Raw genomic sequence first — 18,608 nt, forward strand, 5'->3', positions numbered from 1 at the left:
TGATGATGATGATGGCATTTATTAAGCACTTACTATGTGCAAAACACTTTTCTAAGCACTGGGGAAGTTACAAGGTGATCAGGTTGTCCCACAGGGGGCTCACAGTCTTAATCCCCATTTTCCAGATGAGTTAACTGAGGCACAGAGAAGTTAAGTGACTTGCCCAGAGTCACACAACTGACAAGTGGCAGACCTGGGATTTGAACCCACGACCTCTGACTCCAAAGCCCATGCTCTTCCCACTGAGCCACGCTGCTTCTCTAATAGGAATAGGAATAATATAATTGTCCATTTTAGCCACTAATTATGTGGAGGATCCACCTTATCCTTGTGACAAGTGTTTTCTCCCCACTCTGTAGGTGGGCTAAACCAAGCAGTCAATCAGTCAGTGATATTTATTGAGCACTTACTATGTGCAGAGCATTGTACTAAGTACTTGGGAGAGCACAATAGAACACAATTAGCAGGCACATTCCCTGCCCAGAAGAAGCTTCCAGTCTAGAGGGGAAGACAGATGGATCACAGGGGTTCAGTCACTGGTGTTTTTTCCTCAGAGTCCTGTAGCAAAGTCAAAGACTCCTGAGGCCATGGAGTCTATGAATCTTCACTAAAGAGTTGGCCACAGTGAGGCTGTTGGCATGAGAGAGAAGGGGCAGAAGTGTTGAGGAGGAAAGGGAGATAGGGAAAGAAGGAGAGGAGGTGTGGAGGGGAGGAGAGGGGAAGGAAGAAGAAGAGGTGGGGAGGTGATGGGGGAAGGAGAGAAGGTCAGGAGGGTAGGGAAAATGTTGGGAAGGAAGGAAAGAAGGCAGAGAGGGGAAGGAAAGAGATAAAGGAAGGAGAGAAGGACAGTGAGGGGAGGCAAATAGAAGATGTTGGGGAAGGAAGGATGAGGGTGGGGTTGACACTGGTCCAGAGACATCAGCTATGCCAATCTTTCCCCCAGAGGGCCTCAGGCCTGGCCTGGAACTTCTTTTCCCTTAATAATGATAATAATAATAATAATAATGGCATTTATTAAGCGCTTACTATGTGCAAAGCACTGTTCTAAGCGCTGGGGAGGTTACGAGGTGATCAGGTTGTCCCACGGGGGCTCACAGTCTTCATCCCCATTCTACAGATGAGTTAACTGAGGCACAGAGAAGTTAAGTGACTTGCCCAAAGTCACACAGCTGACAATTGGCGAAGCCTGGATTTGAACCCATGACCTCTGACTCCAAAGCCTGGGCCCTTTCCACTGTGCCACGCTGCCAGCCTCTGCTGCTTCTGTCTACTCTGGAAAGTGGCTGGACCCTGATTGGGAGGCTGAGGGGTGGGGATGATTAATAATAATAATAATAATTGTGGTATTCATTTGTTCAGTCTTATTTATTGAGCACTTACTGTGTGCAGAGAACTCCACTAAGCACTCAGGAGAGTACAGTGCAACAATAAACAGACATTCCCTGCCCACAAAGAGCATGTAGGCTAGAGTGGGGGAAATTAAGTGCTTATTAAGTGCCAGGCACTGTACTAAGCACTGAGGTGGATACAGGTAAATTGGGTTGAATCAGGATTCCCAGAGGGAGTGGGGCAAGGACAGCAGGCAGCAGATTCCCTCCTTGCCCCATCCTTCCCCATCCCCTGGAGGGTAAAGGTGGGAAGGGGTGGTCAGCAGTCAAGATTGGGGAGCTGGATATCCATAAATCCCTCCCCAGTGCCTTTAAAGGGAAAGATTGTATCAGTCAAACTGGAACCTGTCCAGCTGAGAGGGCAAAGGGGGAAGGCAGACCTTGTTTATTATGCTTTGACATTGCCTCGGTCTGAGAGCGGATTCCAAAGACCACCCAGCTATTTCCAAACTCTCCCACCACCACTCTCTCTGCCTCTACAACCCTCGCCCTCAAGCTCTTGTAGCTGGTTGGGTCAGTGAGGGCTCTGGGAGGACTGGGAGGACAGAAAGATGCTTGGGAACACATGGGCCCCATTCCTGCCGTGCAAGGCCGTCTCGGGCTTGAGTTACCCTCAGCTCCCATGCTGGGAAAGCCTCCTCTTCTCCTTAATTAAAAAATCAGCCCCGGCTTCTGTGGGAAAGAGAGATCCCGCTGGGAGGGATAAGCACTTCTTGGGAAGCTGAGTCCTCACCAGACAGGTCGTCGGGCCTGGCCAGGGGAATTCCTGGTCTTGCCCTCAAAGAGCCCTTGCACCCTCCTCCTCTGAGGGATCTGTGTCGTCCGAGCTGCCCCAGCTTGGGGCTTGGCCACATGTCTCTTCTCTCTCTTCCTCGCTTTGCCCCAACCTGCTTCCTCTGTTGAGTCTAAAAACAACTAATTCAGGCATCTCCCAACTCCACAGGCAGGGAAAAACAGAGCCAATTTACTATCATTATTATTATTATTATCATTATCATATCTGTTATGCCCTTACTATAATAATAATGATGGCATGTATTAAGCGTTTACTATGTGCAAAGCACAGTTCTAAGCACTGGGGAGGTTACAGGGTGATCAGGTTGTCCCACGGGGGGCTCACAGTCTTCATCCCCATTTTACAGATGAGGTAACTGAGGCACAGAGAAGTTAAGTGACTTGCCCAAAGGCACACAGCTGACAATTGGCGGAGCTGGGATTTGAACCCATGACCTCTGACTCAAAAGCCCATGCTCTTTCCACTGAACCACACTGCTTTACTGAACCCTGGGATAAATTGCGAGTTTATCAGTTTGGACACAATCCCTGTCCCACATGGGGCTCAGAGTCTAGAGGAGAAGGAGACCAGGTATTGAATCACCATTTTAGATGAGGAACCTGAGGTACAGAGACGATCAGTGACTTGGCCAAGATCACACGGCAGGCAATTAGTAGAGCCTGGATTAAAACGCACATCAACATCATCCTCCTCAACAACAACAGTATGGACCCGGGCTGTGCAATGTGCAAGACATAAGTCGGTAGCGAGAGGAGGATATTGAAGAATTTGAAGCTGTCCTTCTTGCCCATGAGGAGCTGCTCAAAGTGTAAAGAAGGAGGCGCGCAGACAAAATTAATGAATATACTATTGTTAAATAAGTACCATGGGCTACAATTTGTAAATTATGATTTATTTTTAATAATAATTTATTATTTATTTGGACTTCACTACTTGGAATTAATTTTATGAATGTCTCCCCCATTAGAGTATAATCTCCTTGTAGGCAAGGAATGGGTCCCATCTTTATTCTGTTCCTCTCAAGGGCCTAGTGCAGTATGCCATACCAAGTGAATGCTAAAGCACTATTACTAGATGTAAATAAGTAGATAGAATTAATGCACAAAAGGGGAAACCAATTAGTAACAAATGGATAAAGGCATGAATTGTGGGCTTTGATCATGTCTTTCACCTCTATTGTATTCTCCCATCATCATCATCATCATCATCAATCGTATTTATTGAGCGCTTACTATGTGCAGAGCACTGTACTAAGCGCTTGGGAAGTACAAATTGGCAACATATAGAGACAGTCCCTACCCAACAGTGGGCTCACAGTCTAAAAGGGGGAGACAGAGAACAAAACCAAACATACTAACAAAATAAAATAAATAGAATAGATATGTACAAATAAAATAAATAAATAGAGTAATAAATATGTACAAACATATTTGCTTAGTATAGTGTGCTTAGTACAGTGCTTAGTACAGTGATCTACACAAAGTACATACTCAATAAATGTCATACAGTGATTGACTGAATGCTAAAACACTATTACTAGATGTAAATAGGTAGATAGAACTAATGTACAAAAGGAGAAACCAATTAGTAACAAATGGATAAAGGCATAAATTGAGAGCAGTGATGATGTCTTTTACCTCTATTATATTCTCCCATGTGCTTAGTACAGTGCTCTACACAAAGTACATAATAAATGTCATACAATGATTGACTGAATGCTCAAACACTATTACTAGATGTAAATAATGTAAATACGTAGATAGAACTAATGCACAAAAGGAGAAACCAATTAGTAACAAATGGATAAAGGCATGAATTGTGGGCAGTGATCACGTCTTTCACCTCTATTATATTCTCCCATGTGCTTAGTACAGTGCTCTACACAAAGTACATAATAAATGTCATACAAGGATTGACTGAATGCTTAAACACTATAACTAGATGTAAATAAGTAGAATTAATACACAAAAGGAGAAACCAATCAGTAACAAATGGATAAAGGCATGAATTGGGAGCAGTGATGATGTCGTTTACTTCTATTATATCCTCCCATGTGCTTAGTACAGTGCTCTACACAAAGTACATACTCAATAAATGTCATACAATGATTGGCTGATTGCTGAGGAGGCTGAGAGACTGGCAGAGTGTGGCAAGATCAATCAGGGAAGACCTCTTGAAGGGGGTGTTTTTTTTCTAATGTGCCTCAGTCTGCTTTGAAATGTTGGAAATGAAATGTCAGTTAGACGAGATAATCTTATTTCTCCTGCTTAACCTCCCCTTTCTTCTTTCCTTTCCTCCTCCACCTCCCTCCCATGTATGGAGTGGCCTAGTCGAAAGATCCTCAACCTGGAAGTCAGAGGATGTGAGTTCTAATCCTAGCTCGGCCTCATGTCTGCTGTGTCACCTTGAACAAAACACTTCACTTCTCTGTGCTTCGGTTACCTCATCTGTACCTCATCTGGGGATTAAGACTGCGAACCCCGTGTGGGACAGGGATTGTGTCCTATGTGATTACCTTATACCTACCCCAGCACTTTAAGCAGTGCTTGACACATAGTAGGCACTTAATAAATACCATTATTATCATTACTATGATTATGACTGATTATATTGAGTAACTATAGCATAGTGCAATGGGTAGAGCACAGGCCTGAGACTCAGAAGGTCATGGGTTCTAATCCTGGCTCCACCACTTGTCTGCCGAGTGACTTGGGCAAGTCACTTCACTTCTCCAGGCCTCAGTTACCCCATCTGTAAAATGGGGATGGAGACTGTGAGCCCCACAATGGGAGAAGGATTGTGTCCAACCTGATTTGCTTGTGTCCACCTCAGTGCTTAGATAGTGCCTGGCACATAGTAAGCACTTAACAAATAATAATAATAATAATGGCATTTATTAAGCACTTACTACATGCAAAACATTGTTCTAAGTGCTGGGGAGGTTACAAGATGATCAGGTTGTCCCACGGGGTGCTCACAGTCTTAATCCCCATTTTCCAGATGAGGTAACTGAGGCACAGAGAAATGAAGTGATTTGCCCAAAGTCACCCAGCTGACAACTGGCAGAGCCGGATTTGAACCCATGACTCCAAAGCCCGTGCTCTTTCCACTGAGCCATGCTTTATTATTATTATTATTATTATTATTATTATTATTATTATTACTTACCTGGTGCCAATCACTATGCTAAGTGTCATGTCGATGCTGGTCCTTTATTTCCCGGATGGACTTTGCCACTGAAGATCTCATAGACTATGAGTCCTACGTAGGACAGGGATTGGGTCTAATCTGCTTGCACTGTATCTTCTCCAGTGCTCAGCACAGTGCTTGGCACATAGCAAGTGCCTAACCACTGTTCTCCTTGGCCAGTCCTCTCGTGGTCTCCCATTTGGCCACTTACAGGATGATGATGATAATAATAATAATAATAATGATAGCATTTATTAAGTGCTTTCTACGTGCAAAGCACTGTTCTAAGCACTGGGGAGGTTACAAGGTGATCAGGTTGTCCCACAGGGGGCTCTCAGTCTTCATCCCCATTTTACAGATGAGGGAACTGAGGCCCAGAGAAGTGAAGTGACTTGCCCAAAGTCACACAGCTGACAATTGGCGGAGCTGGGATTTGAACCCATGACCTCTGACTCCAAAGCCCCGTTCTCTTTCCACTGAGCCATGCTGCTTTATTATTACTTACCTGGTGCCAATCACTGTACTAAGTGTCATGTCATTGATGGTCCTTTATTTTCCCCGATGAACTTTGCCTCTGACAGTCTCATGAGTCCTGTGTAGGACAGGGATTGGGTCTAATTGGCTTGCAGTGTAGCTTCTCCAGCGCTCAGCACAGTGCTTGGCACATAGCAAGTGCCTAACCACTGTTCTCCTTGGCCAGCCCTCTCGTGGTCTCCCATTTGGCCACCTACAGGGTGATGATGAGGACAGGAGACTTTGGGCTGGAGGTGCTGAGTAAGGTGGACCGATCGCCCGCTGACATTTTTGGCAAGCACAAGCTGGCTAGTTGTCAGTGGCCAGCGGCCTGAATGTCGGCAAGTAACTGGATCCCTTGGCGAACGACTCGGACACCCTCATCCCCCTCCCTGGCAGACCAGTTCACGGCCTGGACTGAAATCGTTCCAAGCTGCGTAGAAGGCAAGCAGCATGGCCTAGTGGATGGAGCATGCGCTTAGGAGTCAGTAGGACCTGAGTTCTAATCCCAACTCCGCCACTTCATTCATTCAATCGTATTTATTGAGCGCTTACTGTGTGCAGAGCACTGTACTAAGCATTTGGGAAGAAGCAGCGTTGCTCAGTGGAAAGAGCACGGGCTCTGGAGTCGGAGGTCATGGGTTCGAATCCCGGCTCCGCCACATGTCTGCTGTGTGACCTTGGGCAAGTCACTTAACTTCTCTGAGCCTCAGTTACCTCATCTGTAAAATGGGGATTAAGACTGTGAGCCCCACGTGGGACAACCTGATCACTTTGTATCCCCCCAAGCGCTTAGAACAGTGCTTTGCACATAGTAAGCACTTAACAAATGCCAACATTATTAACATTATTATTACAAGTTGGCAACTTATAGAGACGGTCCCGACCCAACAGCGGGCTCACAGTCTAGAAGGCGGGCTCACAGTCTTGTCTGCTTTGGGACCTTGGGCAAGTCATTTAGCTTCCCTGCACCTCAGTTACTTCATCTGTAAAATGGGGATTAAGACTGTGAGCCCCACGTGGGACAGGAACGATGTCCAACCCAATTAGAGGAGCAGCATGGCTTAGTGGAAAGAGCCCAGGCTTGGGAGTCAGAGGTCGTGGGTTCTAATCCCGGCTCCACCATTTGTCAGCTGTGTGACTTTGGGCAAGTCACTTCACTTGTCTGGGCCTCAGTTACCTCATCTGGAAAATGGGGATTAAGACTGTGAACCCCATGTGGGGCAACCCGATTACCTTGTATCTATCCCAGTGCTTAGAACAGTGCTTGGCCCATAGTAAGCGCTTAACAAATGCCATCATTATTATTATTATTATTTGCTTGTTTCTACCCCAGCGCTTAGTACAGTGCCTGGCACATAGTAAGCGCTTAAGAAATACCACAATTATTGTTATTAAGCTGGGGACTCATGCTGGGAATGAAGAGATAGAGGTCAGGTTTAGATGAAGTAATTTAGGAATATACTTCCGAATCATTTCAAAGGACAGGTGATCCTTGGGATAGATTTGAGCAAGAACTCAAACACTTGTCTTAATCCAGCTAAATAAATCAGAACAGAGGCAGGATGGCCTGGTAGAAAGAGCACAGTCCTGGGAGTTAGAGGACCTGGGTACTAATCCTGGCTCCACCACTGGTCTCCTGTGTGACCTTGGGCAAGTCACTTAACCTCTCCATGCCTCAGTTCTCCTATTCTCCCTCCTATTTAGAATGTAAACCCCATACGGGACAGGGACTGTATCCAACCTAATTCATTTGTGTCTGTCCCAGGGCTTAGGATAGTGTTTGACACACACAGTAAGTGCTTAAAAAATGCTATTATTATTATTGGGAAAGGGCACAGATCAAAAGGCCTCAGCACCCACTTGCTCATCTCAGTCGGTCAGCCAGTCCATCACATGTAGTGGATGCCTACTGTGTGCAGAGCACTGTACTAAGTGCTTGGGAGAGTACAATAGAACAAACAATATATCAAACAACTTACAGTTTAGAGGGAGAGAGACATTAATGAATGAAGGGAGCAAATCAGGGTGACTCAGAAAGGAGTCCAAGAGGAAAAGAGGGCTTAGTCAGGGAAGGCTTCTCGGAGGAGATTTGCCTTTAGCAGAGCTTTGAAGGGTGGAGGGAACTAATTGTTGGATAGGAAGAGGGAGGGAGGGAGTTGATCCATCTGTCAAATGGGAGGTAATGGTCCAGGCCACAGGGAAGTGACTCTGAGCTATATTGAGGCCCATGCGAGCAAAGGGCAACACCAAGTACCATAGTCTGCAAAATCGGGCTTGCCAACTTCTGGAAGCAGCGTGATCTAGTAGAAGGAGTAAGAGCCTGGGGGTCAGAGGATCATGTTTCTAATCCCAGCTCTGTCACTTACCCGTTGTGTGACCTTGGGCAAATCATTTAACTTCCCTGTGCCTCAGTTCCCTCATCTGCAAAATGGGAATTCAATACCCATTCTCCCTCCTACTTAGACTGTGAGCTTCGTGTGGGACCTGATTATCATTCATTATTATTGTCATTATCATAATTATCATGATAATTATCATTATCATCATTATCATTATCATTATTCATTCCTTGGTTCAACCATATTTATTGAGCGCTTACCATGGCACTGTACTAAGCACTTGGGAGAGTATGATACAACAATAAACTGACGCATTCCCTACCCACAACAAGCTCCCAGTCTAGATGAGGGGGAGACAGACTTCAGTACAAATAAATAAATGACAGATATGTACATAAGTGCTTTGGGGCTAGGATGGGGGAAGAGCAAAGGGAGCAAGAAAGTGTGGCACAGAAGGAAGTGGGAGATGAGGAAAGGAAAGGTGTGCTTGGCACATAGTAAGTGCTTAAAAATACCACAATTAATCCTACAAATTGACTCTCTCCTGAGAGTTCCTGCTTTTCCTCTTCTAATTCTGGCCCAACCAGGAAGGGCTGGGGGGGCCCAAGGAAATGGGAAACAAGGAGGGCTTATCCGGACTCAGATAAGGTTGGTTCAAGGTTGGCGTGGAAGCCTCAATCTGATTCCCCCATCCAGTCTGGTGGGCAGGCGCCTGGATTCAACCGGCAACCGCCTCGCTGACTGCCTTTAGTTTCCAAGCGTGGGAACGTGTCTTCCCCTGGCCCACGGAACACATCCAGTGAGGTGGAGAAAAGGTGCCAGGGGTAAGATTTCTTTAAATCCGCCATTGGCAGTCAGTAAGTAGGGTTCAGAGCACTTTAGTGGGGAAAAGAAACTGGAAAACTCTCTGGTTTACAAGGTCACTGAGTGTGGGACTTGAGCAGAGTCGAGGCATCCATGAAACATTTGAGTCAACCCCGCTGCCTCCCAATGCCTCTCCTCTGACTGTCAGCTCATTTTGAGCCGGGAACACATCTAGCAATTCTGCTGCATTCGAGTACTCAATTGTATTTATTGAGAGCTTACTATCTGAAGAGCGCTGTTCTAAGTGCTTGGGAGAGTACAACATAATTAGCAGACGCATTCCCTTGCCATAACAAGCTTACAGTCCAGAGGGGGAGACAGACATTAATAATAATAATGATGATGGCATTTGTTAAGTGCTTACTATGTGTAAAGCACTGTTCTTAGTGCTGGGGAGGATACAAGGTGATCAGGTTGTCCCACGTGGAGCTCACAGCCTTCATCCCCATTTTACAGATGAGGGAACCGAGGCCCAGAGAAGTTAAGTGACTTGTCCAAGGTCACAGAGCTGACATTTGGCAGAGCCGGGACTTGAACCCATGGCCTTAGTACAGTGCTCTGCACACAGTAAGCACTCAATAAATATGATTGAATGACCTCTGACTCCCAAGCCCGTGCTCTTTCCATTGAGCTACTCTTCTTCTCTTGTGAATAAGTAATTAATAATATATAATTTAAAGATATGTACATAAGTGCTGTGGAGTTGTGGCTGGGGAGAATATCATGTAAACGCGGGTCAGAGACTGAGGTGCATAGATGATGCCGAAGGGAGAGCGAGCTGGGGGAAAGATGGCTTAATCGGAGAAGGTCCCTTGGAGGAGATGTGACCTTAGTAATGCTTTGAAGGTGAAGGTAGAGGTGGTCTGGTAAATATGGAAGGGGAGGGAGTTCCAGGCTAGGGGGAAGAAATGAGAAATGGGTCGGCAGAGAGACAGATGAGATGTGAGCCCACTTCTAGACTGTGAGCCCACTCTTGGGTAGGGACCGTCTCTATATGTTACCAACTTGTACTTCCCAAGTACTTAGTACAGTGCTCTGCACACAGTAAGCGCTCAATAAATATGATTTAATGAATGAATGAATGGGGGTACAGTGAGTAAGCTGGTATGGTGCTAGAGAGGCAGAGTGAGCAGGCCGGGCTGTAGTAGGAGATTAGTGAGATGAGGTAGGGTGGCGCGACCCGATTGAGTGTTTTAAAGCCGATGGTAAGGCTCTGTACTCTCCCAAGCACTTAGGACAGTGTTCTTCATACAATAAGCACTCAATAAAGACAACTGATTGATTGATTGATTCCAGGTACAAATCCTGCGCCCAGGAACCTACTGTTGACCCAGTGACCCTGATGGTTGTCAAATGTAAAGTGGGAACATTGTTTGGGTCCCTTGGGTCACAGGAGATCTCCTCCTCTTTCTGCCTGTTATCTCTGCTGGAACGCCGGGGTCTGGGCTCCAGTGTCCATGGGCTGAGTTCCAAATCCTCTCCAGGCAAGGATGGAAGGTTCCTGAGGCCGACAAGGGCACCCACACCTGAACCCTTGGATTTCCCCACTCCTAGACTGTGAGCCTGTTGTTGGGTAGTGATTGTCTCTACCTGTTGCTGAACTGTAATAATAATAATAATAATAATAATAATAATAATGGCATTTTTTAAGCGCTTACTATGTGCAAAGCACTGTTCTAAGTGCTGGGGAGGTTACAAGGTGATCAGGTTGTCCCACAGGGGGCTCACAGTCTTAACCCCCCTTATACAGATGAGGTAACTGAGGCACAGAGAAGTGAAGTGACTTGCCCAAAGTCACCCAGCTGACAATTGGCTGAGCCGGAATTTGAACCCATGACCTCTGACTCCAAAGCCCGTGCTCTTTTCCACTGAGCCACGCTGCTTCTCTTTCCAAGTGCTTGTCACAGTGCTCTGCACACAGTAGGCACTCAATAAATACGATTGAATGAATGAATGATTACAGGGGCACCTTCAAGACTGGTTTGGCCCAGTCAGGCGACTGGGTCAGTCAGCCCAAGGGATCCAGGTTGAAGTTTGGAGCTGCCCAATGGGAGGTGAAGTGTCCTGAGCCCCCATACTTTAGGAGCTACAAGGTCCACAGGCCTGAGAAAGGGGATTCATTCATTGTCGTATTTGTTGAGTGCTTACTGTGTGCAGAGGACTATACTAAGCGCTTGGAAAGTACAGTACAGCATTAAAGAGAGACAGTCCCTGCCCACAACGGGCATACATCTGGGCAGAAGTCAGCTGCAGCTCCGTGTATTTGAAAAGAACATATCCTCGGGTCTGTAAGTCAATCGATGGTATTTATTGAGTGCTTACTGTGTGCAGAGGGCTGTACTAAATGCTTGGGGAAGTACCACACAATAGAGTTGGCAGAGAGATTTCCTGTCCACAAGGAGTTCACAGTCTAGCAGGGGAAGTTTCACTGAATAATAATGATGGTATTTGTTAAGAACTTACTATGTGTCAAAGCACTGTTCTAAGCACTGGGGTAGATACAAAGTAATCAGGTTGGACACAGTTTCTGTCCCACCTGGGGCTCACAGTCTTAATCCCCATTTTACAGATGAGGTGATGAGGTTACTGAGGCACAGAGAAGTGAAGTGACTTGCCCGGGGTTCACACAGCAGGCAAGTGCAGAGCCAGGATTAGAACCCAGGTTCTTCTGACTCCCGGGCTATGCTGCTTCCCTAAATGACTAATAACTTCTGTGAGGTTGTCCCTCAGTGGAGAAGTTCTCCTTTCCAGCAGCTCCAACTCACAAGCCCTCTTCTTCATTACCACGAGCCTCAGGGGTCCAACCCTGTTTGGGTTGCCGCCAGTGAGCCTGGTGTTACATGTTTTGTTTTGTTTTGTATTTTAATGGATATTTGTTAAGCACGTACTAAGTGCCAAGCACTGTACTAAATGCTGGGGTAAGTACAAGATCTTCAGGTTGGACACAACCCATGTCCCACATGGGACTCACAGGTAATCCCCCTTTTACAGATGAGGTAATTGAGGCACAGAGAAGTGAAGTGACTTGAAACAAGTGGCAGAGCTGGGATTAGAACAAGCTTCTAAGTTCCAAGCCCGTGTCCTAACCATTAGGACATTAGGACCTAACCCCTCTCCATCCCCCCCATCTTACCCCCTTCCCTTCCCCACAGCACCTGTATATATGTATATATGTTTGTACATATTTTTTACTCTATTTATTTTATTTGTACATATCTATTCTATTTATTTTCTTTTGTTAGTACGTTTGGTTTTGTTCTCTGTCTCCCCCTTTTAGACTGTGAGCCCACTGTTGGGTAGGGACTGTCTCTATATGTTGCCAATTTGTACTTCCCAAGCGCTTAGTACAGTGCTCTGCACATAGTAAGTGCTCAATAAATACGATTGATTGATTGATTGATTGATTAGGCCACATGGCTTCTCTCTCTTTGGTGGGGTGGGTCATTGGAGTCTATTGAAGGGTCAAGGGAGGAGGGTAAAAGGGTGGGAGGGAGGGGCAGAATGCTGAGAAGTGATAGCTAAAGCGCATCCAAGGCTGATGACTTCAGCTTCCCAGCTGCTTCCAGGGGCAGGAGCAGAGGTGCTTGCCAAGCAGCAGCCCCAAGCCTGTGGCTTTGAGAGCAGACAAAGACATCACAGAGGTCACAAGGGGGTCTGGCATCCCTACCCAAAGGGCTCCTGAGCCGGGACCCAAGGACAACAGGGTGGGGGGATCCGGGTGGTCTCCGGGGAGGGGAAATAGTCTGGGGGTGGGACCATCACCCTGTCCCCACCCTGACCCTTCTTTGCTAATAGGGTCAAAATCCATCCAAAGTAAAATTGAAAAGGGGAGTAATCACTTTGTAAAGCATCTTCTAAAGCAAACACAGATTGGTCAATTAGCTGGATGGGATGTGGTACAAGATGGGGCATCCTTGGAGAGGGAAGAAAGAACTTAGACCCGTCTGCTACCTTTCTGACATGAATCTTCCCAGTCACTTTGTAAAGAAGGTGGAGGGAGGTCTACCCCTCTCCCCACCCCCTCTCAGCTGAGTGACCGGAAGGCTCAGGCTTTGTACAGTCCAGCAGTCCTGACGTTCATCAGCTGCACTGCACCAGCCTTTCTAAATCAATCCATCAATCAATCGTATTTATTGAGCGCTTACTGTGTGCAGAGCACTGTACTAAGCGCTTGGAAAGTACAAGTTGGCAACATATAGAGACAGTCCCTACCCAACAGTGGGCTCACAGTCTAAAAGGGGGAGACAGAGAACAAAACCAAACATACTAACAAAATAAAATAAATAGAATAGATATGTACAAGTAAAATAAATAAATGAATAGAGTAATAAATATGTGCAGACATATGTACATATATACAGGTGCTGTGGGGAAGGGAAGGAGGTAAGATGGGGGGGATAGAGAGGGGGACGAGTCCATCAATCAGTCGTATTTATTGAGTGCTTACTGTGTGCAGAGCACCATACTAAGCAAATGATTTCAGCTAAGGCAAACTAAGTCATCACAGCAGCTCGGAGAGGTGAGCAATGAGTTAATGATGATGGTATTTGTTTAGCGCTTACTGTGTGTCAAGCACCATTCTAAGCGCCGGAGTAGATGCAAGCTAACCAGATTGGACACAGTCCCTGTCCCACATGGGGCTAACAGTCTTAATCCCCATTTTCTAGAAGAGGTAACTGAGGCACAGAGAAGGTAAGTGACTTGCCCCAGGTCACATAGCAGACAAGCGGTGGAGCCAGAATTAGATCCCAGGTCCTTCTCACTCCCAGGCCCTTGCTCTATCCGCTATGGTGAATGAACGAGTGAATGAATGAATGAACCATCCATCCGTCCAAACCTGTCCTGCTTGGTTCCCACCCCAGGGCCAGGAAGTAGAACATGGGAGAGACGTCCAGCAGACACCACACTCTTCCTCCGGACCACTCCCTCCCCACACTCCTTGAAGAGTTCCCAATTTTCTACTCATCATCAATCGTATTTATTGAGCGCTTACTGTGTGCAGAGCACTGTACTAAGCGCTTGGGAAGTACAAATTGGCAACTGCCCCCACCCCACCTCAGCCTGGAGCAAGGTGGGAATAGATTTCAGGCCCTGCTGGGTACAGCCCAGCTCTGGCTCACGCTGACATTCGCTCCTGAGCCTGTCACTGCCTCCAGCAGCAGTCCTGTCTTGCCCTAAAGCAGGACATCCGTCTCTGAGTGCCAGGCCGAGACCTCTCCCTCCAGGCCCATCTCCTGGATCGGGCTCGGGGGCGGAGGCAGGAAAACGGTAGACAGAGGAGGAGAGAAGGAAAAGGGCTTGTGGAAAGTCAGCGGAGAAAAAAAAACACGGGGATCGTTTATTGGCGGAACATGAAAGAATTGGTAACAGGAGCTGTGGAGTCAGAGGCACCGGGTCACTAGAGCCTCAGAACAGGCACGCTGCGTCCAGCTGGGATTCAAACGTGCCTTCTGGGTCTGGTGACTCATGTTCAGCAGAAATGGCTTTAATTTCCCCATCTTTTTTCCTCCTCTCCCTTAGCTTCGGAGTGAGTTCAGCTGCACTGAAGTAGATAGAATGGAAGGGAAAGGAGTTGGGGGCAGGGGAGGAAACAGGCTGGAGATAGAACAGAGAAAGAGGGAGAGACGGAGAGGGAAAGAGCAGGGAGAGAGAGGGAAAATGAGAAAAGGAGGTTGTAATACAGCCATGAAAATAAATACTAGCACAGATCACAGCCCTGCCCATCTTCAAAGCCCTCCAGAAAACCCACCTCTTCCTGTAGAGCTAATTACGAGACCACCATGTATCTTCCTTAGCACGGCAGTATATAGCAATTTACATATGCCAGGAATTTGTTCCTTCATTTATTTATATTTCTCTGCTCGTGCTGTTACCAATTGTCTCTGTGTTTTTCTTCCTGCTTCTCCTTCAGGAACACAATGTATGAATACGGTGCCTGTGTCCCATTCCATTGTATGTTCCTCAAGAGCAGGGATCATGAACTTTTCTTGTATTGCATTTTCCCAAGCATCTAATGTGAGTAGGCCACATACAAGTAGCCAAATTCCCTCAACTAATTGAAATTTAGACACATTATCAATCAATCAGGTCTATTAAATGAGCATTTACTGAGTATGGAGTACTGTAGTAAGCACTTGGGGGAGACTTTAAGCAGAAGCAAGACACCCCCCCACCCCCGCAGCGTGGTTCAGTGGAAAGAGAACGGGCTTGGGAGTCAAAGGTCATGGGTTCTAAAACCGGCTCCGCCACTTATCTGCTGGGTGACCTTGGGTAAGTCACTTAACTTCTCTGTGCCTCAGTTTCCTCATCTGTAAAATGGGGATTAAGACTGTGAGCCCCACGTGGGATAACTTGATTACCTTGTATCTACCCCAGTGCTTAGAACAGTGCTTGGCACATGGTAAGTGCTTAACAAATACCATCATCATTATTATTATTATTATTGTTATTATTTGAGGATTCCACAATCTCATAAGCATGCAGGCAAAAAATTATTTGCAAATAGCATGAGTGGGAGGAAGATCAAGGATATAACAGACATATACACACACTCACACTTGTCCTTCAAACTCCAAGAAGATGCCAATTTATGGAGGCTGAAATTCCTCCATGGGTCCATGGGTGTGGCTTAAAAGGGCAATATGAGATAATAATAATAATAATAATAATAATGGCATTTGTTAAGCGCTTACTATGTGCCAAGCACTGTTCCAAGTGCTGGGATCACTCTGAGCATGTGCAAAGACTGGCCTTTATTGTCCCAGGCCTAGATAGACATTTAGTCATCTATATCCTACCTTACCTCTCCTCATTTTTGATTGCTTTTTAATGGAATCTTTGCAGTAGGGAAACTAAGAGAGTATTTACTGCTGGGACTTCTTCCTCCAGCAATATGGAGGAGGAAGGAAAGTAGAGAGGAGGCAGGTGAGGGAGGTGGCCCTGGACCCGGAATTCTTTTTGCAGTTGATTGACTTTTGGAAACTCTCCACCGGGCTGGTGAACAGCCAGGGCTTTCTCTTTTTCGGGTTCTCATTTTGTTCACAGAGTCGCTGCTGATTGGTACTCTCTCCTCCTCTTTCCCGTAGGACCTCCTGTAAGTACAGAAGCTCTGATTTCCCAAGCATGAGCCTGACTGTTCTGATGTCTTTGACGGTAATGGGGTCCTGAGGTGGGAGGTCAGCGAACGGGAAGGCAGATCTCCAGCAAACGATCCCCTCAGGAGTGGAGAGAGGCGTTCGGAACCATTTCAAAACCAAGCTCTTCACCTGAGTCCATCATCTTCATCATCTTCGGTAGAACTGGCTGGGCACATTCTGTGTGCAGAACACTATCCCGGACATCTACTGTGTGCAGAGCACTGTACTGATGCCTACAGGAAATTGAAAGCCCTGAATTGAACTCCTACTGAGTGCAGGACACTGTTCTAGGCTCCTGCCGGGTGCAGAGCCCTGAACGGGATGCATGGGAACGTAAAACAGAAACAAAAGTCATAGCTCTTGCCCCCATGCTATGCTGCTGAATCTTAGAATGGAAAAGAGGGTGCCGTTTTATTTTCTATAAGTTCCATGAGGTGGAGAGCCAGACTTTCCTGTTCTTAATTATCACTTGGGAGAGGAATAATAATACTTGTTAAGCACTTACTATGTGCCAAACACTATGCTAAGCGCTGGGCTGAATACAAGATAATTGGGTTGGTCATAGCTCCTTTCCCATATGGGGCTCAACTTCTAAGAAGGAGGGAATGAATTTAATTTCAATTTTATAGATGAGGAAACTGAAGCACAAAGGAATGAAGTCATTTGCCCCAGTTGACACGGAAGGCAAGTGGAGGGATCAGGATTAGAAACCAGGCCCTCCGATTCCTAGGCCTGTGCTCCTTCTGTCACAAAATCACACGTTGCTTTTAAATCCCCAAATCCCACTATGCTATCCGATAAAGACTCCCTTTGTCCAACGGAAGGACCGGGGGAAAGATTTGTAGCTTGAGTTGTACCCGCTCATTGCAAACAGGATATGCTTTCTGCCTGGTTTTTTAATGTTTTTTAAATGGTATTTGTTAAGGACTTACTATGTGCCAGGCGCTGTGGTAAGCGCTGTACTAAGGGCTGTACTAAACACCGTGCTAGATACAAGCTAATCAGGTTGGACAGAGTCAATTTCCCATATGGGGCTCACAGTCTTAATCCCCGTTTTACAGATAGGACAACTGAGGCACAGAGGAGTTAAGTAACTCATCCAAGGTCACAGAGCAGACCAGTGACGGAGCTAGGATTAGGCTCCCAGGCCTGTACTCTTTCTACTAGGTCACTCACTTACAACTGTTGGGTGTGCGAGTCTGTAAATCGAACCTCATGTGGCTCCAAGATGGGGGAAAGTGAGAAGAGGTCTGAAAGTAGTTGAGCAAGTGTCATTTTCTGAGAAGATTTATGTGGGTAGCTTCCGTCTTGGCCTACTAAGTTTGAAAAACTAAAAAGAGTTTAAAAAATCAAGTTAGACCTTGGAGAAAGTGTATAAATTACCACAGGAATGACTCTTTTCATCCACTCAAGTTTCTAAGAGGCCTCTGGGGGTTGTATCAGAAGAAAGAACCTTAAGAGAGACCAAGGGGTAGCATCTCCCTGGAATAAATTGATACGCTGGAATACAGTAGCAAGGTCTCTTTGAGAAACACAATTTTGATATCACAACAAAAGACACAAAGGCCATTTTGGGTCTCTGTAAAGGGAATTGAAAGGCCAAACATTCTGGCATCAGGTTTTATCAGAATTGGCAAAATGGCACTCACCACTGAGCCTTATTGAAAACAGCAAGAATGTGCAAATCCCCTCTTTGAGGGAGAAAAACCTCAATATTTATTTTGCCTTTTGATATACAACCCCGAGACAAGGCCTTCCCATTTTAATCAGGACTGTTCCTTTGACATTCCACGTGCACTCTGGACAGCAAATTGAACCCATGCCGAGAAATGTGCTCGGTTTGCCTGACGAATAAATCATGTTGAGATCGGATAAATCACACTGAAATGAAAAGATGTAATTCATAATGGAGGGCTTTTGGTGGGGGATCGGGAACTCTCATCAATTTTGCAGAATAAGTTCTGCATCAGAAGAGCTTCGAAGGGCCACCTGCTGAAAATATGCTTATTTCCCCTTCCTTTTTGCAGTGCAACAGAAGGTTTCACTGTCTCCCACCCATCTCCCCCGCGATTGGCTAGAAGACAGCTCTGACTCCTGGCTGAAAAACTCAGTCGGTTAATTAATCATATTTATTGAGCACTTACTGTGTGCAGAGCACTGTACTAAACTCTTGGGTGTGTACAGTGGAATAAGAGAACAGACACGTTCCCTGTCAACAAGAATTTACAGCCTAGAGGGAGAGACAGACATTAATATAAATAAATAAATTACTGATATGTACACAAGTGCTGTGGGGTTGGGAGGGGGGATGAATTAAGGGAGGAAGTCAGGGCGACACAGAAGGGAGTGGGAGAAGAGGAAAGGAGGGCTTAGTCAGGAA

General features: G+C 46.1%; 1 protein-coding gene across 1 annotated transcript in view; it reads left to right on the top strand.

Moving 5' to 3' along the window:
• Positions 1-18,608, top strand: part of COL13A1 (collagen type XIII alpha 1 chain) — a 215,184-nt gene that overhangs the window by 46,388 nt on the left and 150,188 nt on the right. Inside the window, exon 3 of the mRNA XM_038744032.1 lies at positions 16,178-16,185. Within this exon, the coding sequence (XP_038599960.1) occupies positions 16,178-16,185 (8 nt within the window). The remainder of the gene's footprint in view (positions 1-16,177; positions 16,186-18,608) is intronic.

The sequence above is a fragment of the Tachyglossus aculeatus genome, chromosome 3, assembly GCF_015852505.1.
Source record: "Tachyglossus aculeatus isolate mTacAcu1 chromosome 3, mTacAcu1.pri, whole genome shotgun sequence".
In the NCBI taxonomy this organism is placed as follows: Eukaryota; Metazoa; Chordata; class Mammalia; order Monotremata; family Tachyglossidae; genus Tachyglossus; species Tachyglossus aculeatus.